General features: G+C 45.8%; 2 protein-coding genes across 2 annotated transcripts; one reads left to right on the forward strand and one right to left on the reverse strand.

The window, feature by feature from the left end:
- The first annotated feature begins 402 nt into the window (after positions 1–402).
- On the forward strand, positions 403–6,825 carry LOC115200887 (proline-rich extensin-like protein EPR1). The gene is made up of 4 exons (XM_029764003.1): positions 403–460; positions 3,734–4,943; positions 5,156–5,608; positions 5,820–6,825. Exons 1-4 carry the CDS (start codon positions 403–405, stop codon positions 6,823–6,825), a joined length of 2,727 nt encoding a protein of 908 aa, XP_029619863.1.
- Positions 6,826–8,809: 1,984 nt separating this feature from the next.
- Positions 8,810–17,332, reverse strand: LOC115201674 (transmembrane protein 100). Its single transcript, XM_029765496.1, has 2 exons — positions 16,835–17,332; positions 8,810–9,754 (listed from the first exon to the last, which is right to left on the reverse strand). The coding sequence occupies exon 2, from the start codon at positions 9,715–9,717 to the stop codon at positions 9,232–9,234; it is 486 nt and encodes a 161-aa protein (XP_029621356.1). The 5' UTR covers positions 9,718–9,754; positions 16,835–17,332; the 3' UTR covers positions 8,810–9,231.
- Positions 17,333–23,057: the final 5,725 nt, after the last annotated feature.

Here is a 23,057-nt window from a genome sequence, read left to right on the forward strand (position 1 = left end):
TATATAACCAATGCTGACTGAGAACGGGGTTATTTTAAAGCCCTCTGCAGAGGTGTGAAGCGATTTATTAAGGATCGTATTCACTTAAATAAACAGAGTGCTTCCCAGCAGTGCCCAGCGCTGACAATGGGCATCTGGGGGCCTTGAGGCAGAGCGGAGGGGCATTGGGGCGGAGGGGTGGGGCCTTGGGGTGGAGGGGTGGGGCCTTGGGGTGGAACGGAGGGGCATTGTTCAAAGTTTTGGTAAAGGGTGTATAGTCTCACAGTCTCACTAACCTACTTCCTGTTCTCGTTCTGATCCCTCAGCCCTTTTAATAGTTAGTCCCCCATTAATCCCTTTTCCATTTCCCTATTGTAATGTGCCAGGCCCTTTCCCAGCGAACGAGGTGTGTGTTTGATAGGGATGGGGGACGCTGCTGCCACACCTCTGTCTCCTGAATCCGACACCAACAAGGTTCTCAGTAAAGGGAGGGAACAGGGATATCCCCTCCCACACAGACATGCATGTTCTCTCTCTCTCTCTCTCTCTCTCTCTCTCTCTCACACACACACACACACACACACACACACACACACACACACACACACACACACACACACACACACACACACACACACACACACACACACTTACTCTCCAACAAAAGTACAATGGGTCAATCAAGAATGACAACTCAACTCAAGTCAGACAGTATATCTGTCACTCATATCGAGGAACTTCACACCACGCCTCTGGGAAAGGGCCAGGAGTTTCCTGTTTTCCTATTTTCATTTGTACCTTATAAAAGGAGTACGCAATGAATTTAAAAGCGGTTTGAAAAACAATACTCTGCAATGGATTCGCTTTTGAAACGAGTACTTCTGAAGAGCGGGTCAAGTCGCTTGTGTCTTCGCTGTACTTTTCATAGTCCTGATCATCTTTAGAGAGACCAGCAGGGTTCTAGCCTGGTCCCAGATCAGTTTGTGTCTTCGCTGTACTTTTCATAGTCCTGATCATCTTTAGAGAGACCAGCAGGGTTCTAGCCTGGTCCCAGATCAGTTTGTGTCTTCGCTGTACTTTTCATAGTCCTGATCATCTTTAGAGAGACCAGCAGGGTTCTAGCCTGGTCCCAGATCAGTTTGTGTCTTGGCTGTACTTTTCATAGTCCTGATCATTTTTAGAGAGACCAGCAGGGTTCTAGCCTGGTCCCAGATCAGTTTGTGTCTTGGCTGTACTTTTCATAGTCCTGATCATTTTTAGAGAGACCAGCAGGGTTCTAGCCTGGTCCCAGATCAGTTTGTGTCTTGGCTGTACTTTTCATAGTCCTGATCATTTTTAGAGAGACCAGCAGGGTTCTAGCCTGGTCCCAGATCAGTTTGTGTCTTGGCTGTACTTTTCATAGTCCTGATCATTTTTAGAGAGACCAGCAGGGTTCTAGCCTGGTCCCAGATCAGTTTGTGTCTTGGCTGTACTTTTCATAGTCCTGATCATCTTTAGAGAGACCAGCAGGGTTCTAGCTTGGTCCCAGATCAGTTTGTGTCTTGGCTGTACTTTTCATAGTCCTGATCATCTTTAGAGAGACCAGCAGGGTTCTAGCTTGGTCCCAGATCAGTTTGTGTCTTGGCTGTACTTTTCATAGTCCTGATCATCTTTAGAGAGACCAGCAGGGCTCTAGCCTGGTCCCAGATCAGTTTGTGCTCTTGTGTACTCCATTGCTGTCATTGTCATGACAATGAGTGACAGGCAGTTGGCATAATAGCACAAGCAGACTGGAACTCAGGCTAGCATGATTATATAGGGTTCTACTGTATCTGACTATCACACTATTGGGATTAGTGTACATCCCAAATGGCACCCCTCAATGGAGTGCACTACAGGTCAAAAGTACTGCACTATATTGGGAATAGGGTGCAATTTGGGATAGAGACTTAGGGTTCACCCAGGGCTACAGATGACATCATAACTTACCTACTACTCTATCACTTCACATTTAATCAATGTTTAGTTACCCTCCAGTTACATTACCCTGCAGTTCCATTACCCTCCAGTAACATTACCCTCCAGTTACATTACCCTGCAGTTACATTACCCTCCAGTAACATTACCCTCCAGTTACATTACCCTGCAGTAACATTACCCTCCAGTAACATTACCCTCCAGTAACATTACCCTGCAGTAACATTACCCTCCAGTAACATTACCCTGCAGTTACATTACCCTGCAGTTACATTACCCTCCAGTAACATTGCCCTCCAGTAACATTACCCTGCAGTTACATTACCCTCCAGTAACATTACCCTGCAGTAACATTACCCTCCAGTTACATTACCCCGCAGCTACATTACCCTCCAGTTACATCTGTTACCCTGCAGTTACATCTTTTACCCTCCAGTTACATCTGTTACCCTGCAGTTACATCTGTTACCCTCCAGTTACATCTGTTACCCTGCAGTTACATCTGTTACCCTCCAGTTACATCTGTTACCCCGCAGTTACATCTGTTACCCTCCAGTTACATCTGTTACCCTCCAGTTACATCTGTTACCCTCCAGTTACATCTGTTACCCTGCAGTTACATCTGTTACCCTCCAGTTACATCTGTTACCCTCCGGTTACATCTGTTACCCTCCAGTTACATCTGTTACCCTGCAGTTACATCTGTTACCCTCCAGTTACATCTGTTACCCTGCAGTTACATCTGTTACCCTCCAGTTACATCTGTTACCCTGCAGTTACATCTGTTACCCTCCAGTTACATCTGTTACCCTCCAGTTACATCTGTTACCCTCCAGTTACATCTGTTACCCTGCAGTTACATCTGTTACCCTCCAGTTACATCTGTTACCCTCCGGTTACATCTGTTACCCTCCAGTTACATCTGTTACCCTGGAGTTACATCTGTTATCCTCCAGTTACATCTGTTATCCTCCAGTTACATGGAGCACTGGGCCTGTGTGTTAATGTGTATGTGTTGTTTGTAGGAGAATACTGTCTTGTGTATTTATTGAGAACTCAACAGGGATGACTGTTGGATCTCCTGTTCCGGTGTCAGGGTGATGCAACACACACTCTCTTTCTCTCCCTTCCTCTCTGTCTCTCCCCCTCTGCCTTTCTCTCTCTCCCTTCCTCTCTGTCTCTCCCCCTCTGTCTTTCTCTCTCTCCCTTCCTCTCTGTCTCCCCCCTCTGCCTTTCTCTCTCTCCCTTCCTCTCTATCTCTCCCCCTCTGCCTTTCTCTCTCTCTCTCCCTTCCTCTCTGTCTCTCTCCCTCTGCCTTTCTCTCTCTCCCTTCCTCTCTATCTCTCCCCCTCTGCCTCTCTCTCTCTCCCTTCCTCTCTATCTCTCCCGCTCTGCCTTTCTCTCTCTCCCTTCCTCTCTATCTCTCCCCTCTGCCTTTCTCTCTCTCCCCCTCTATCTTTCTCTCTCTCCCTTCCTCTCTATCTCTCCCTTCCTCTTGATCTCTCACCCTCTGCCTCAGCATAGCATTCCATGCGTGCGCCATTCCAGTCTAGTTAAAGTTAGTGCTGTGGAGGCGACAATGTGTTGTAGCCGGTGGCCCCACAGTGACGCAACCCAATGATTTTATTATCTGCTCTGGAGTTGGAGGGATGCTAAGCAACGTGAACACACACTATAAATACAACTACCCCCCCCCCCCTGTCCAGCTCCCTTCTACCCCCCCACTGTCCAGTCCCCCCCCCACTGTCCAGCTCCCTTCTACCCCCCCACTGTCCAACCCCCTTCCACTCCCCCACAGTCCAGCCCCCTTCCACTCCCCCACTGTCCAGTCCTTCCCACTCCCCACTGTCCAGCCCCTCCCACTTCCCCACTGTCAGCCCCTCCCACTTCCCCTCTGGCCATCCCACTCCCCCACTGTCCAGCCCCCTCCCACTTCCCCACTGTCAGCCCCTCCCACTTCCCCTCTGGCCATCCCACTCCAACTCCCCCACTGTCCAGCCCCCTCCCACTCCCCCACTGTCCAGTCCCCTCCCCCACTGTCCAGGCCCCTCCCCCGCTGTCGAGGCCCCTCCCACTCCCCCACTGTCCAGCCCCTCCCCCACTGTCCAAGCCCCACCCACTGCCCCACTGTCCAGTCCCCTCCCCCACTGTCCAAGCCCCACCCCCACTGTCCAGCCACTCCCCCACTGTCCAGTCCCCTCCCCCACTGTCCAGTCCCCTCCCCCACTGTCCAGCCACTCCCCACTGTCCAGTCCCCTCCCCCACTGTCCAGCCCCTCCCCCCACTGTCCAGGCCCCTCCCACTCCCCCACTGTCCAGTCTCCTTCCACTCTCCCACTGTCCAGCCCCCTTCTACTCCCCTCCTGTCCAGGCCCCTCCCACTCCCCCACTGTCCAGCCCCTTCCACTCTCCCACTGTCCAGCCCCCTTCTACTCCCCACTGTCCAGCCCCCTCTCACTCCCCCACTGTCCAGGCCCCTCCCACTCCCCCACTGTCCAGCCCCCTTCCACTCCCCACTGTCCAGCCCCCTTCCACTCCCCCACTGTCCAGGTCACTCCCACTCCCCCACTGTCCAGCCCCCTTCTACTCCCCCACTGTCCAGGCCCCTCCCACTCCCCCACTGTCCAGCCCCATTCCACTCCCCACTGTCCAGCCCCCTTCCACTCCCCACTGTCCAGCCCCCTTCCACTCCCCCACTGTCCAGGTCACTCCCACTCCCCCACTGTCCAGCCCCCTTCCACTCCCCCACTGTCCAGGTCACTCCCACTCCCCCACTGTCCAGCCCCCTTCTACTCCCCCACTGTCCAGGCCCCTCCCACTCCCCCACTGTCCAGCCCCATTCCACTCCCCCACTGTCCAGCCCCCTCCCCCACTGTCCAGTCCCCTCCCACTCCCCCTCTGTCCAGCCTCCTTCCACTCCCCCACTGTCCAGGTCACTCCCACTCCCCCTCTGTCCAGCCTCCTTCAACTCCCCCTCTGTCCAGCCCCTTCCCCTACTTTCCAGAAGGGGTATCCAAAGAAAAGGGATATCCAAATAAAATATAATTTGATTGGTTAAATGATTTATTGATTATTGGCAAATTGATTTTGTGTTTATTGGCACAAACACTCCAAACATATGTCAATGGATATGTCATAAGTAGCATGAAAATACAACTTAACCAGAGTACAATGCTATATTTGTTAACAATTTTCAATTTACCCACTCCCCCACTGTCCAGCTCCCTCCACTCCCCCACTGTCCAGTCCCCTCCCCACTATCCAGCTCCCTCCACTCCCCTACTGTCCAGCCCCCTCCCCACTCCCCTACTGTCCAGCCCCCTCCCCTACTGTCCAGCCCCCTTCCCCTCCCCACTGTTCAGCCCCCTCCCCCACTGTCCAGCCCCCTCCCACTCCCCCACTGTCCAGCCCCCTTCCACTCCCCCACTGTCCAGCCCCCTTCCCCACTGTCCAGTCCCCTCCCACTACCCCACTGTCCAGCCCCCTCCCCCACTGTCCATCCCCCTCCCCACTGTCCAGCCCCCTTCCACTCCCCCACTGTCCAGCCCCCTTCTACTCCCCCTCTGTCCAGCCTCCTTCCACTTCCCCACTGTCCAGCCCCCTCTCACTACCCCACTGTCCAGCTCCATCCCACTCCCCCTCTGTCCAGCCCCTTCCCCTACTTTCCAGAAGGGGTATCCAAAGAAAAGGGATATCCAAATAAAATATAATTTGATTGGTTAAATGATTTATTGATTATTGGCACATTGATTTTGTGTTTATTGGCACAAACACTCCAAATATATGTCAATGGATATGTCATAAGTAGCATGAAAATACAACTTAACCAGAGTACAATGCTATATTTGTTAACAATTTTCAATTTACCCACTCCCCACTGTCCAGCCCCCTTCCACTCCCCCACTGTCCAGCCCCCTTCCACTCCCCTACTGTCCAGCCCCCTCCCCACTATCCAGCTCCCACCCACTCCCCCCCCCACTGTCCAGCCCCCTCCCCACTGTCCAGCCCCCTTCCACTCCCTCTCTGTCCAGCCCCTCCCACTTCCCCTCTGTCCAGCCAATCCAACCCCCTACTATCCAGCCCCCCCCACTGTCCAACCCCTCCCACTTCCCCTCTGTCCAGCCCCTCCCACTTCCCCTCTGTCCAGCCAATCCAAACCCCCCTCTGTCCAGCCCCCTCCCCCTCCCCACTGTCCAACCCCTCCCACTTCCCCTCTGTCCAGCCCCTCCCTCTTCCCCTCTGTCCAGCCCCTCCCACTTCCCCTCTGTCCAGCCCCCTCCCCTACCCTCTAGCCCCTCCCACTTCCCCTCTGTCCTGCCCACTCCAACACCCCCTCTGTCTAGCCCCCTCCCCTACACTCCAGCCCTTCCCACTTCCCCACTGTCCAGCCCCCTCCCCCACTGTCCAGCCCCCTCCCCCTCCCCACTGTCCAGCCCCTCCCACTTCTCCTCTGTCCAGCCCCTCCCACTTCCCCTCTGTCCAGACAATCCAACCCACCTCTGTCCAGCCCCCTCCCCTACCCTCCAGCCCCTCCCACTTCCCCACTGTCCATCCCACTCCAACTCCCCCACTGTCCAGCCCCTCCCACTCCCAAACTGTCCAGCCCCTCCCACTCCCCCACTGTCCAGTCCTTCCCACTCCCCACTGTCCAGCCCCTCCCACTTCCCCACTGTCAGCCCCTCCCACTTCCCCTCTGTCCAGCCCCCTCCCCCACTGTCCAGCCCCTCCCACTTCCCCACTGGCCATCCCACTCCAACTCCCCCACTGTCCAGCCCCCTCCCACTCCCCCACTGTCAGCCCCTCCCACTTCCCCTCTGTCCAGCCCCCTCCCCCACTGTCCAGCCCCTCCCACTTCCCCACTGTCCAGCCCCTTCCCACTCCTCAAACATGACTTACAAATACAAAACCTAGAAAGTAAAGTAAAATGTCTGTTTGATACTGACATTTTTGTTAAAAGGGACATCCAAATAAAATATAATTTGATTGGTTAATTGATTGATTGATGATTGGCACATTGATTTTGTGTCTTAAGTTTATTGGCACAAATATTCCAAATATATGTCAATGGATATGTCATAAATAGCATGAAAATACAACTTAACCAGAGTACAATGCTATATTTGTTAACAATTTTCAATGAAACCACAACTTGCTTAGCCACAGCTCTGGTCTAACAATGAAAAACTGCACATTTGGCACAACATGTATTAAATGAATCAATATTATGCATACTAGGCAGTTACAAAGGTATATTGTATTGTTATTTAAAATTATGAGCACTGTTTTAAAAGGAAGCATAAAAAGCTGTGCATATCGAACTTGAGAGAGATACTTTGACTTCATTAGACAATCCCTTCCTACAAGTTCACTTTACATTGCCATAGTGAGCTTTGACCGTGAAAAGTCAGCCAGTCTACAGCACATCTAAAACGTAACATTAAGTACCTATTAAATGTTCACTTGAAACATCAACAGAGCAGCAATAGAGTCACAGATACATCACGTGACGTGCATGAGAATAGTAGAATGGAGAATCATGGTCCACCGTGTAACAATCCTTTATGCTCCAGGATGAAGTTTCCTCTAGGTACAGATCAAGGATCAGCTTCTCCTCCCCCAATCTAACCTTAACCAAAAATGACTTCCTTTCCAATAACTCATCTTTGGATACTCCATATTTACCTCCATGATCTTGATCCTGGTCTTTTCAAATGTCCAGGGAGAACAAACCACCAGAATTTCAGATAGGATCTTAGCTACAGAACAGCTAGTCTTTCTAGCAGGGGTTGGAACCGGTTCAGGGAACAGAACCCAAAAAATGGAAAATAACGTAATTTTTCAAGGAACAGAAACGGAACCGGAAAACGAAAGGGATCCATACTGTTCCGGAACAGAACCGTTATTGTAAAAGCATGGGAACCGGTTAATAACGTTATTTTATGTTCCAAGCATTTTTTATAGTCTCTCAAAAAAACACAGCAAAGCACCTATGCAAAGCCCTCACTCTGTCACTCAGAAACTTATTCCAGTGTCTGCCTGCAAACTGAAAATCTTTGCCAGTGTGTGTGCATGTTTAGGCTATCTGCCCTTCCCCCTTCTGAAGCATAGGCTTCTGTACTGACGTTACCACAGGCTTCTGTACTGACGTTACCATAGTCTACTGTACTGACGTTACCATAGTCTACTGTACTGACGTTACCATAGTCTACTGTACTGACGTTACCATAGGCTACTGTACTGACGTTACCATAGTCTACTGTACTGACGTTACCATAGTCTACTGTACTGACGTTACCATAGTCTACTGTACTGACGTTACCATAGTCTACTGTACTGACGTTACCATAGGCTTCTGTACTGACGTTACAAGTGGAATTCAGAAGATAGGGAGAGAGATTTTTAATCAGTTAGAGAAGAATGGATTAACTTTCTGAATGCTAGTTAAGGATACTAAAGGCCTAGTTATCACGTTTCACATTGGATTTATTAACTATAAAAAGGTAAGATGTATTTTTTAATTCTGGTGCATACACAAGCTTGTTAGATAGCTAGCTCAAGCTTGTTAGCTAGCTAGCTCAAACTTGTTAGCTAGCTAGCTCAAAGGACATTCAATGTTCCTCCATAGAAGCCGCTCCTCATAGGTATAACTCTGTGGACCTAAATTCAGATCATGCATGTCTTAACAAGATGCCCAGCACTTCGAGCCTCTTCCTTAACCCTCTGTCGCTCTCCGCAATATTTCAGTCGCATCTTGCGCCACTTGTTTGTCAACTAGCTTGCCTGCTCTATCCACACTGATTGGTAAAGTCATTTAATGAGCTAAATGTAAACAACTGTTGACTTGAAGAAACAGAAAGGAACGCTATAAACAGGTACTTTTTGGCGGTTCGAACCGGTTCAGAACTTTATTTTGCTTGTCGTAACAACGGAACAGAATGAAAAAAAGATGGGTCAACTTTTGGAAATGAATTTCAGTTCCAACTCCTGCTTTCCAGGCATATAGCCCTTCCAGATAGTATCTCATCTACAAAACAGCTAGAGTTTCTAGCCCATTCTAGTCCTTCAGCTAAGCATCTGTTTTTGATAATGTGTGAGTCCTTCATACCCAACCAGCTCAGACATCCCTCAACTCTCTCCAGTCTCTTGTCATTCGATACCTTTTTGTTCAAACTTCAAATTGTTCCATTTAACAGTCCCACTGTTCCACTGTCCAAGTCTTCCCCTCAGGCCACAGCGGCACCTTGACTACAAATTGTTGAAACTTCAAACTTTAACAGTCCCTCTCTTCCCTCAGGGCTCAGACCACGCAGAGTCCATGGTTGGCCATGAGGGCCGTCTGACTCTCCCTCCTCCGGTCCTTCTTCCTCCCCAGCCGGACCCTCCAGCAGACAGCACTGGACCCCAGGAGGGCTAGGCCAGCCGACAGCAGAACCAGCCCCAGCACCGAGATGGTGGAGCCGTGGGAGTTGAACGTGTATGCCACGGCCGTTACCACAATACCGGCGATAAGGACCACCACGCCAAATGGCACGGTGCACCGGTAGCACGACATCTCTGCCCCGCCGGTGGCCGCCGTCAGCTGCACCTCGTTGATTAACGGGACGGTCGTCACAACAACGCTACGGTCCTTCTGGTTGTGGTTGTTGTTGTTGGATTTCTCTGTAATGACTTTCTCAGAGGTAGATGTGGGCATTTTCATGGCGCTTTTGGGGACTTTTGGTGCACTTTTATTGATAGAGTCATCTGGAATAGAGATTTTGCTGGCTAGGAAAAGGTGGGCCATCTTGACATTCAGTGGACAACCTGTCAATCTGTGTAGCCTACAGACAGAGAAAAATACATTTTAGTCATATTGAAAACAAAACAGAGAACCCAGATTACACTGAAATAGCACAACTATAAAGGCTGTGAACAGAGCACAATTTACTGAATTGAAGCCTGTGCACATTGAAATTAATTGAGATCTCTGTGCAGGGCCAGCTCGCCCATTAGGCAGGATTAGGAGGCCGCCTATAGTGGCAGATTGACAAGGGCGGCATTTTCCAAGCTAAACTGACCAAGACGCGCCTCCAACAATACATAAAACCTCATAATTACAGTGCATTCGGAAAGTATTCAAAACCCTTCCCTTTTTCCACATTTTGTTATGTTACAGACTTATTCTAAAATGGATTACAAAAATATATTCTCCTCATTAATCTACACACGATACCCTATACAGGTTTTATACATTTTTGCAAAAAATAACAAATAATAATAATACCTTATTAATACCTTAAGTATTCAGACCCTTTGCTATGAGACTCGAAATTAAGCTCAGATGCATCCTGTTTCCATTGATCATCCTTGAGATGTTTCTATAACTTGACTGGAATTCAATTGATTGGACATAATTTGGAAAGGCACACACCTGTCTATATAACGTCCGACAGTTGACAGTGCATGTCAGAGCAAAAACCAAGCCATGAGGTGGAAGGAATTGTCCGTAGAGCTCCGAGACAGGATTGTGTTGAGGCACAGATGCCGTAGCACTTGCTTCTGTCATCATGAAGTGCTTTGAGAGACTAGTCAAGGATCATATCACCTCTACCTTACCTGACAACCTTGACCCACTACAATTTGCGTACCGCCCCAACAGGTCCACAGATGATGCAATCGCCATCACACTGCACACTGCCCTATCCCTTCTGGACAAGAGGAATACCTCTGTAAGAATGCTGTTCATTGACTACAGCTCAGCATTCAACACCATAGTACCCTCCAAGCTCATCTTTAAACTTGAGACCCTGGGTCTCAACCCCACTCTGTGCAATTGGGTCCTGGACTTCCTGACGGGCCACCCTCAGGTGGTGAAATTAGGAAACAATATCTCCACTTCGCTGATCCTCAGCCCCCTCCTGTACTACCTGTTCACCCATGACTGCGTGGCCATTCACACCTCCAACTCAATCATAAAGTGTCAAGTCCTGACCCTAGTAAGATGTAATTTTCTATAGTAGAGTAGGTCAGGCCGTGACAGGGGGTGTTTTGGGTTCTTCTATATTTTCTATTTCTATGTTTAAGTTCTAGTTTTTCTATTTCTATGTTGGGGTTGTTTGGGTTGATCTCCAATTGGAGGCAGCTGATCCTCGTTGCCTCTGATTGGAGATCATATTTAAGTAGGGGTTTTTCTTCGTGGGTAGTTGTTTTCTGTTTAGTGTATGTCACCTGACGGAACTGTTGTCGGTTCTTTTATTGTTTTGTTTAAGTATATTCATTAAAAGTAAATATGAGCACTCTACACGCTGCGCCTTGGTCCCCTTTATACGACCCGCGTTACATCAAGTTTGCAGACGACACAACAGTAGTAGGCTTGATTACCAACAACGACGAGACAGTCTCTAGGGAGGAAGTGAGGGCATTCAGAGTGTGGTATCAGGAAAACAACCTCTCACTCAACGTCAACAAAACAAAGGATATGATTGTGGACTTCAGGAAACAGCAGAGGGTGCTACCCCCTATCCACATCAACGGGACAGTAGTGGAGGAGGTGGAATGTTTTAAGTTCCTCGGCGTACACATCACGGACAAACTGAAATGGTCCACCCACACAGACAGTGTGGTGAAGAAGGCGCAGCAGCGACAGCGCCTCTTCAACCTCAGGAAGCTGAAGACATTTGGCTTGGCACCTAAAACCCTCGCAAACTTTTACAGATGCACAATTGAGAGCATCCTATTGGGCTGTATCACCGCCTGATATGGTAAATGCACCGCCCACAACCGTAGGGCTCTCCAGAGGGTGGTGCGGTCTGCACAACACATCACCGGGGGCAAACTAAATTAAAAAAATAATAATAATAATAAATACCTGCCCTCCAGGACAACAACCACCCGAGCCACTGCCTGTTCACCCCACTACCATCCAGGAGACGAGGTCAGTACAGGAGCATCAAAGCTGGGACCGAGAGACTGAAAAATATCTTCTATCGCAAGGCCATCAGATTGTTAAACAGCCATCACTAACACAGAGAGGCGGCTGCCTACATTCAGACTTGAAATCATTGGCCACTTTAATAAATATATCACTAGTCACTTTAATAATGTTTACATATCTTGCATTACTCATCTCGTATACTGTATTTTATACCATCTATTGCATCTTGCCTATGCCGCTCTGTCATTGCTCAACCATATATTTATATTTATATATTCTTATTCCATTCCTTTACTTAGATTTGTGTGTATATGGTAGTTGTTGTGGAATTGTTAGATGAATTGTTAGATATTGCTGCACTGTCGGAACTAGAAGCACAAGCATTTCGCTACACTCGCAATAACATCTGCTAACCATGCGTTTGTGACCAATATAATGTGATTTGATCTGGGGCCCCAAAAAATTTACCAAAAAATATATGCAGCATTGAAAGTCCCCAAGAACACAGTGGCCTCCATCATTCTTAAATGGAAGAAGTTTAAAACCACTAAGACTCTTCCTAGAGCTGGCTGCCCGGCCAAACTGAGCAATTGGGGAGAAGGGCCTTGATCAGGGAGGTGACCAAGAACCCAAAGTTCCTCTGTGGAGATGGTAGAACCTTCCAGAAGGACAACCATCTCTGCAGCACTCCACCAATCAGGCCTTTATGGTAGAGTGGCCAGACAGAAGCCACTCCTCAGTAAATGGCACATGACAGCCTGCTTGGAGTTTGCCAAAAGGTACCTAAAGGACTCTCAGACCATGAGAAACAAGATTCTCTGGTCTGATTAAACCAAGATTGAACTCTTTGGCCTGAATGCCAAGCGTCACGTCTGGAGGAAACCTGGCACAGTCCCTACGGTGAAGCATGGTCGTGGCAGCATCATGCTGTGGGGATGTTTTTCAGCGGCAGGGACCGGCAGACTAGTCAGGATCGAGGGAAAGATAACTGGAGCAAATTACAGAGAGATCCTTGATGAAAACCTGCTCCAGAGCGCTCAGGACCTCAGACTGGGGCAAGGGTTCATCTCCCAACAGGACAACAACCCTAAGTACACAGCCAAGACAATGCAGGAGTGGCTTCGGGACAAGTCTCTGAATGTCCTTGAGTGGCCCAGCCAGAGCCCGGACATGAAACCGATGGAACATCTCTGGAGAGACCTGGAAATAGCTGTGCAGCGATGCTCCCCATCCAACCTGACAGAGCTTGAGAATGGGAGAAACTTCCCAAATACAGGTGTGTCAAACTTGTGCCGTCATACCCAGGAACACTCAAGGCTGTAATTGCTGCCAAAGGTGCTTCAACAAAGTAATGAGTGAAGGGCCTGAATACTTATGTAAATGTATTATTTATTTATTTTTTATATAAATGTACACATTTTTTTTTTTTAAAACAGTTTTTGCTTTGTCATTATTGGTATTGTGTGTAGATAGATAAGGAAAAATAACAATTTAATCAATTTTAGAATAAGGCTGTAACTTAACAAAATGTGGAAAAATCCAAGGGGTCTGAATACTTTTCGAATGCACTGTATCCCCAAAAAGAATGTCAATTTCTCTCACCTAGTAGCATATGGGCTATTTAGGTGAGCGCTGATGCCACCCTGTGATAAGCAGTGCCCACTTTGTCAAAAGCAGGCGGGTGAAATATTTGCTTGTGCATGCTGAGCACGCCTCTCCAGGGTGCTGTTGGAGAGACGCACCGCTGCAACGCGAGGCTACGGTACCCTGCTGCTCTTTAATTATTTGTTTCTTTATTTCTTATTTTTTTAGGTATTTTTTCCTTAAATATGCATTGTTGGTGAAGGGCTTGTAAGTAAGCATTTCACAGGTCTACACCTGTTGTATTTGGCGCATGTGACAAATAAAATTTCATTTGATTTGGATTGCTTACCCATATGGTTTTCATAAAAACTACTCCACAGATATGTCTCTTTTGCAACTTGTGGATAAAATCTTTACAGTCCTGAACAATAATAAAAGGGAAAGCAAAGTGAAAGGGGGATACCCTTGTCTAACTGAATGTAATCAACTGTGTCTTCCGCGTTTAACCCAACCCCTCTATATGCTCTTGGCATGTTTTTAGATTTATCCAAACAGTTTGGCACGGTTGATTATGATTGCATTATTATGGTTTTCATGATTATACAGTGAGGGAAAAAAGTATTTGATCCCCTGCTGATTTTGTACGTTTGCCCACTGAGAAAGAAATGATCAGTCTATAATTGTAATGGTAGGTTTATTTGAACAGTGAGAGACAGAATAACAACAAAAATATCCAGAAAAACGCATGTCAAAAATGTTATAAATTGATTTGCATTTTAATGAGGGAAATAAGTATTTGACCCCCTCTCAATCAGAAAGATTTATGGTTCCCAGGTGTCTTTTATACAGGTAACGAGCTGAGATTAGGAGCACACTCTTAAAGGGAATCAATCAATCAGATTCCAAACTCTCCACCATGGCCAAGACCAAAGAGCTCTCCAAGAATGTCAGCGACAATATTGTAGACCTACACAAGGCTGGAATGGGCTACAAGACCATCGCCAAGCAGCTTGGTGAGAAGGTGACAACAGTTGGTGCGATTATTCGCAAATGGAAGAAACACAAAAGAACTGTCAATCTCCCTTGGCCTGGGGCTCCTTGCAAGATCTCACCTCGTGGAGTTGCAATGATCATGAGAACGGTGAGGAATCAGCCCAGAACTACACGGGAGGATCTTGTCAATGATCTCAAGGCAGCTGGGACCATAGCCATTGGCATCAACTCAACTCACCGTGTTTGGAGGAGGAGGAATGCTGCCTATGACCCCAAGAACACCATCCCCACCGTCAAACATGGAGGTGGAAACATTATGCTTTGGGGGTGTTTTTCTGCTAAGGGGACAGGACAACTTCACCGCATCAAAGGGACGATGGACGGGGCCATGTACCGTCAAATCTTAGGTGAGAACCTCCTTCCCTCAGCCAGGGCATTGAAAATGGGTCGTGGATGGGTATTCCAGCATGACAATGACCCAAAACACACGGCCAAGGCAACAAAGGAGTGGCTCAAGAAGAAGCACATTAAGGTCCTGGAGTGGCCTAGCCAGTCTCCAGATCTTAATCCCATAGAAAATCTGTGGAGGGAGCTGAAGGTTCGAGTTGCCAAACGTCAGCCTCGAAACCTTAATGACTTGGAGAAGATCTGCAAAGAGTGGGACAAAATCCCTCCTGAGATGTGTGCAAACCTGGTGGCAAACTACAAGAAATGTCTGACCTCTGTGATTGCCAACGGGTTTTACCACCAAGTACTAAGTCATGTTTTGCAGAGGGGTCAAATACTTATTTCCCTCATTAAAATGCAAATCAATTTATAACATTTTTGACATGCATTTTTCTGGATTTTTTTGTTGTTATTCTGTCTCTCACTGTTCAAATAAACCTACCATTAAAATTATAGACTGATCATTTCTTTGTCAGTGGGCAAACGTACAAAATCAGCAGGGGATCAAATACTTTTTTCTCTCACTGTACATATAATTGGTTATATAGTTATGTTTATGATAGAGAACAATTTTTTTATGCAAACATCTGTGCATCTGCAAGGGCCAAGATATTCTGTGGCGTCCCACAGGGTTGGATAATTGGACCTTAGATTAGGAATAACAATATTACTTAACATTATCTTTGCTGATGATACCAATTGATTGATTCACTAATTAATGAAGCCAACTCTAAATTGTCTGAATGGTTCCAGATAAACAAATTATCTTTAAATGTAAAAAAAAAAAAATCTAACGTCATTATATTCACTAGTAATAATAAGAAATATTGTTAAAAAAAAGAGCCAGAGTCTCAATTGGTGGGAATGAAATGGAACAAGTCACATCCACTAGATTCCTCTTAGTTCTAATTGATGAAAAGTTGTCCTGGAAAGATCCTATCAATTTGTCTGCAGCAAAGTGATGAAATCAGTTGGTATCATCAGGAATATTTTTTGGTTCATCAGGCTTGCTTCCTAACTATATACTATAGCAAAAAATATTATATGTATTTTTGTTTTATCACTTGTTTTCTTTGGTGCAAATAAATGTAACTTAAACAGTACAGTAAAGAGAAGTTAAGTATAGTTCAGTACAGTACAATAGTACAGCACAGTATTAGAGTATAATGTACTGTATTATACACTACTTTACTCTAATGACCTCTACTCAACATGTATTTTCAACTTTCATTCAGAACCGAAAATGAACCTTATAACCGAATGTATTTTAAACATCCGGAAAATACGTATTTTCACCTTTCATTCCGATCTTAAAATGAACCTAACTTCAATGTGTGGAAAAAATATGTATTTTAGATGTTTTTTCAACGTCATTTTGCTTACTGGGACTATTCTAGTATAGGAGGGCGGGAATTTTTGTTGGTCTTGCCTAGGGCGGCAGAATTGCCAGGTCCTGGCCTGTCTCTGTGCCTATGCATAGCCTATGCCCTGTCAGTAATATTTCCACCGGATGCATCGTTGGCAGTTGAACTTGAGGCCTTTACAACGTGCAACATAACTGTCAAATTCCCCGGAGAATGGCGGGCAACGTTAGGAGACCTCCGTAAAACCAGAGCCGGCCAATTTCATAAACAGTCTGCTCTAATGATGAAATAGAAGATGTTAAAAACCATTGAAACAGCTATGATGTATCATGTTATCAACACTTTACTTCTCTGTCGATGTCCACTGGGATGCGGTGCAAAATATTGAAGTCTAAGCTCTTGCTCGAGCACGCGCTTTATGGAGATTTTTTTGGGGGGAGTCGATAAAAATTAATCTCTTTATCAACATTTAGATGCCGACTGTTTCCATATTTTACACATAACCCATGCACATATTGTAGTTTCAGGGATATGATATTCAATGCAAGTAATAACTGTGAATGTCACCATTAAAGTCAAATAAATCAGTTTAAACTTACTGTATTCTGGAGCTCTTTTCATTCTCTGACGTCCTCGAATGCGTCCTTGGAGTAACAGAATGTTACGGTCAGCCTGTTCACTCTCATCTCGTTCTTGGAGTTGTCTGTCATGTCATCCGTTCGTTTTTTGACCATTATTAGTTAGGTTTTTTTTCTTCTCCAAATACAAATATAATATACGACTCCCCTGTTTACCTTTCACCCGAATTAGATATATGATATAGCCCAGCACCGTTTATTTCACTCACTTCTAATCTCTCTATACCGTGTCCATGTGCCGTGCAAGGCAGCGGATGTTCTAAACGAGCGCAGTCATGTCTAGAAAGCTGTGACTCTTTTCCATGATCTGGTCTACAACGTCTTGGAGAATCATGCGGGGGGATATCAATAGCTAAAGAGGGGAGTGGCTGTGAGACACGACTCTCCTCTCCCCCTCACCTAGTAAACGAGCAAGGAAACTTTAACCCTTCCCACTCGGGAAGACAGGGACACAGTTGAACTGATAAGACTGCTGTCTATTATTATTGATTTCAAAATATGCAGCAAACGCAATTTCAACGTGTTTATGACCCATAGCATCCATCACATCTAGTTATGTATTTAAACAACAATTACGTTCTTCTTCATTGTTTTACCAGTAGCTTATATCACATAACAGCAAGCATTTAATCATGTCTACTGTTATGATATAATGCGCTGTTTCATCCATGTTGCTCACTTCTACTTGTGTTTCAATGTGTCAAGACTCACCCATGGCACTGCCTATGCTTTATATGCAAACTAAGGTATGGCCTTTACACTATGTTTGTATAAGGGCTGGTAACCCTAGCATCTAATGGTTCTGTGTGTGTGTGTGTGTGTGTGTGTCTGTGTGTGTGTGTGTGTGTCTGTCTGTCTGTCTGTCTGTCTGTCTGTGTGTGTCTGTCTGTCTGTCTGTCTGTCTGTCTGTCTGTCTGTCTGTCTGTCTGTCTGTCTGTCTGTCTGTCTGTCTGTCTGTCTGTGTGTGTGTGTGTGTCTGTCTGTCTGTCTGTCTGTCTGTCTGGTCTGTCTGTCTGTCTGTCTGTCTGTCTGTCTGTCTGTCTGTCTGTCTGTCTGTCTGTCTGTCTGTCTGTCTGTCTGTCTGTCTGTCTGTCTGTCTGTCTGTCTGTCTGTCTGTCTGTCTGTCTGTCTGTCTGTCTGTCTGTCTGTCTGTCTGTCTGTCTGTCTGTCTGTCTGTCTGTCTGTCTGTCTGTCTGTCTGTCTGTCTGTCTGTCTGTCTGTCTGTCTGTCTGTCTGTCTGTCTGTCTGTCTGTCTGTCTGTCTGTCTGTCTGTCTGTCTGTCTGTCTGTCTGTCTGTCTGTCTGTCTGTCTGTCTGTCTGTCTGTCTGTCTGTCTGTCTGTCTGTCTGTCTGTCTGTCTGTCTGTCTGTCTGTCTGTGTTTAAGTAATGGCTTGGTATTATTTTAACCCCTTGTTTCGGGGTCTGGTTCTTGTTCACATGGGGAGTAGTCCTGACTGCTTTCCTTCCTGGACTCAATGCTTTCCTAACTGACACTCAATATTTCCACACAGGGATGCAACAAACTCTTACTCTCCATTGTTGCACAATGCCATTGCACCACTGACTTACTGAATAAATGTCAAGTAAAGGCCGCAATGTCTGGGATTTGCCTGCAGTTGCAGTCATTTGTAAGTGACTAATGCACCGTGGAAGAAAATAGCATTTAGTCATTACCATGTCACTCTGAATCTGAATTCCCATATATATATATATATTTTTTTTTACATTTACACAAACTATTGATAAGTTACAGTTATAAGCATTGTGAGCCAGAGTAGGCCTATTTCTTGACTAAAGCACTTTCTGTAGGATACTCTCAAATGAGGATTCTTTAAATCAATGACTAAACGCTATTTTCTTCCACTTTGCATTAGTCATTTACAAATGACTACAGTAATATCGAACCATTACTTAAACACACACACACACACACACACACATGCACGCATGCACACGCACACACAGAGTCTGACTTCCTACTGTTCCCACCATTATCCCCCAGAGAATCGTCAGAGAAAAGTGAGCGAGAGGCCATAGCAGACTTCTTTACCCTTTATCCACAAACCTAACCTTCTGTGTTGTACCTCAAAATCTGTGTCCTCATAGAAATGCCCTGTTTTTAATGATGGTGTTTCTCTGATCTGCAGAGCGTGAGAATAATGGTCCAGCTTGGCTTTGACATCTGCAGAGAGTTAGTCGGGTTCAACAGTCAGTTGGTGTGTTTGTTGTCTTTACCCTGCTGCACAGGAGGTTGATTAGGGATAACAGGTTCGTGGTAATGACTGGAGCAGAATCAGTGGAATGGTATCAAACACATGGTCTCCTTTTGTTTGATGCCATTCCATTTGTGTCGTTCCGGCCATTATTATGAGCCGTTGTCCTCCCAGCAACCTCCACTGCGCCTTACTGTCTGTCTATAGTCCATTTAGAGCAGGCTACTCAAGTCTAAGTATACATCCCAAATGGCACCCTATTCTTTATATAGTGCACTACTTTAAACCAAAGCTCTATGGGCCCTGGTCAAAAGTAGTGCACTACTTTGGGAATAGGGATGGAACCTAAATCAAAATGAAACATGATCCCTGCATCCTCACATCTTTGCAGTGGTCTAATGACTGTTGTAAAGAATGTGAATGTGTTTAGGTGTAGATGATTAGTCAGACAGGAACACAGTGGGAGTCATGGGTTCTGTCTGCAATGCCACACCATTTCCTATATAGCGCACTATTTTTGACCAGGGCACATACATCTCAAAGGTAGTGCACTATGTAGGGGAATAGGCTGCCTTTTGGGATGATATGGGGTTGTGCGAATGAGTTTGGCTTATTGTTGTATCATACATTGTGTTTGTGTTTGTATTGTAACGTCTGAGCTCCAGCCAGGCACATCTGTGATATTCTAAACAGGCCCAGGACCTGCCTGTGGAGATAGAACCATCAGGGCCCAGTGGGGGGGCAACTCTCCCCACAGAGTTCAGGCCCTGCCTGGGGTCCACTCACATAGATGGCCCCCTACACTCTCCTTTGATCCAGGGCAGAGGTCCCACTGCTGGGGTCTCTCCCTTACAGCCTGGCTCTGTTATGGGGCCTGAGAGAGGCAGAGGCAGCCTTTCTGGGGCTGTGGTTCCTTTTGGAGGATGATGCAAGCCCATGTAGCTGGACAACATCGGCCTATAGTATACCAATGTGCATCTGCACATATTGAGGTTAGAGGTTGGTCCACTTATTCTCCTCTCAGGGGTTCAGATTACCAGAGATTTCCTCCAAGATGTTCAAAAGATAAACAATTTACAAACATGAACCGAAGTGCTGTACGGTTCCTCCACGTAAACATTGCAGCAGCTGCTTTGTATTGCCAGTGAACATGTTGAGCAATTTGTAGGAAGTTTAGCAATATTCAGTTAGTTTAAATGATCTTCTGGGTATTAGCTCAGAGAGAGTTCTCAGAAAGCCATAACAACAAGCTGCCCTGAATCCAGTTAACAGTATACCGATAAGAACAGACAGACGGAGGTCCTCAGGGATTTTATTTACTCGACTCGAGCTTTGTCGCATATTTCCCAAAAGGATTGTTCTAATTGGAAGTGGAGTGCAGCTCTCGAAACCCATAGACCTGAGATTGGATGTTAAATGCATGCACACAGGGGGTATCCCAAATGCCATTCTATTCTGTACAGAGTGCACTACTTTTGACCAGAGCCCATACGAGGCCTGTTTAAAAGTAGTGCACTATAAATAATATCATGCCATTTGGGACTCAGCTGGGATGTTAAATGAATGCACACAGATTGATTTTCCTTCCTTGTCTAGTGTAGAGATGTGGGGGACAACTAGAGGAAGGTACGTTATATCCTTCTAAGCATCATCACCATTCATTTATCAGGGGACTAGGAGGGCTGTATCTTCATACCACTGCAGCTCACTAAGATCAGTGGAGTGCTTATCTTAATATATTGTTAAATACATAAGGCTGTTACGGAGATACATTTACCGTCTATCATTTAAAAAAAGCAGTAACTTTGCACGTGTTTTAGAAGTATTGTAACTGTTATCCAGTCCTGTTATAGGATTGCATTCACTTTCAAGTTGTAAACATTTCAAGGAAGAGCTTTTTTGTTGTTGTGTTGTTGTGTTTTTATTATATTGACAAAATAGTCACGTGACCGCTCTGATAATGGAAATATAGTGCATGTCCTCAAAGATGGAAGGCAGGTGGGGAGATCAGGTGGGACCATTCTAGCCAATGAGAGGGCAGATATCCGTGTGAACAACAAGCACAACTCTGATATCCAGTTTTTTTCTCCTCAAAAAGGCCGAAATGCCACGTGCGTCCACTATTATGAGTGCATTAGTAACAACCTAACCATTGCAAAACTTCTATTCGATAAAATAGGCCTCATGTAGCAAATTAGCAATTCAATTTTTTGTTGACCAAATTTGACACTCTATCATTGATCTCCATACCAAAATTCCTCACTTCATGGTCTTATTTTCGTAGTAAGATTTTGGGCAGGGTAAACCTTCTCACTTTGTCTCTTCCTCTCTGTTCATATACAGTCAATGGGAGAGCCACCCCTTAAGCAGACCGGATCTGTGACCATTTTCTTCAATTGTAAACAGCCTGAATGGGACATCATCTATCCATCATCTTTGGCACAGCTGTGAATGACTGTGAACTAAGATTTACATTTGGAAAGCGGTTTATTTATTAACATTTACACGGTGGCTATCAGGAACTTTTGACTAAGTTAGCTACAATACACAAGGACCATGTTATAGAGATAAATGTGCTGTCTATCGTGTCAGCAAACCTGTAATACTGAACGTGTTTCAGAAGTTTCCACATTTTTCCAATCCTGTTATAAATTAGGTTTGCATTCATTTTCTGCAAACTTTTTTCCAAAGGTAAGTGGTAAATGTTTCAAGAAACAGTTTTTGCCTGATATAAATGTTAGGTAAATGTTTTTGCCTGATTCTAATGTTAGGTAAATGTTTTTGCCTCTTTTCCTTTTATAGTCATTGCACTACTTTTGACCTGGGCCTATCTGATCTAGTCAAATATAGTGCACTATATAAGGAAAAGGTTGCCATTTGGGATACACTCCTTTGGTCTGGGTAGGGGTCTACCTCCGTTCACTGGCTTCTCTTTGGCACAGTAACCTTTGACTCTGAACTCATTCCTGTCTGTTCTCCGGGACTGCCGGTCATGGTATATTTAGGCAGGAAATGAGGTAATCCCTGGTTACTGTGGAGGAATCCCAATGGAAACTGTGAATTACAGGGATGTTTCCTCCGCTGTCTTCACTTCAGAGTTCTGATGCTCACCAGTGAAACCGGAGCTACTCCCTATAACTTTCCCTCTTTTTTTCCCTTTTCGTCTCACTTTCCATTCCTCCCTCTTTTTCATCCTGCATCTGTTAATGTTGGACCTTGACTCTCTGTCTCTATTCCTCCTTCATTTACACCTACAGGAACCTCATATGTCTCCCTCTCCCGTCCCCCCTCTCTCTCTTTCTCTCTCTGTCATTCTCTTATCCTGTGCCTCTCTCTCTCTTATCCTCTACCCCTCTTCCTCTCTCTTTTCCTCACTCTCTCTCTCTCTCTCTCTCTCTCTCTCTCGCTCTATATATATATACACACACACACATCTCTCTTATCCTCTTCCTCCCACCCCCCTCCTCCCCTTTCATCAGGTCATTGGAGTGACTTATTGAATATGGTGTGACCTGTTTAAGAACGGGAGCATCTAACAGATGTTTCCTGGACACATACAGATCATACAGTCAGTGTTAGGGTCAATACCATTTCAATTCAGGATGGGAGCACTGCCTTCTGCCTGTATCAACTGGGTACTATGAGTACAGTGCCTACAGTGGATCATTGCTTATACAACTAACAGTATGTTGTGCTACAGTATGTTTTTACACACACACAGAGGTATGGTGCGATGCAAAATTGGCCCAGCATTGTCCGGGTTTGGCAGGGGTTAGGTCGTCATTGTAAATATTAATTTGAACTGACTTGCCTTGTTAAATAAAGGTTAAATCTTTAAAAATAATAACTAACATTTTGAAATGGCTATAGCACTCTCTACTGGTCTTGGTGGGAATTAACACCAATGTCAGCCATATGGAGCCAAAAAAAGCGGAGAAAAAAAAGTGAGAGAGAAAAATAACTGTATGATA

Source organism: Salmo trutta, chromosome 10 (genome assembly GCF_901001165.1).
Source record: "Salmo trutta chromosome 10, fSalTru1.1, whole genome shotgun sequence".
In the NCBI taxonomy this organism is placed as follows: Eukaryota; Metazoa; Chordata; class Actinopteri; order Salmoniformes; family Salmonidae; genus Salmo; species Salmo trutta.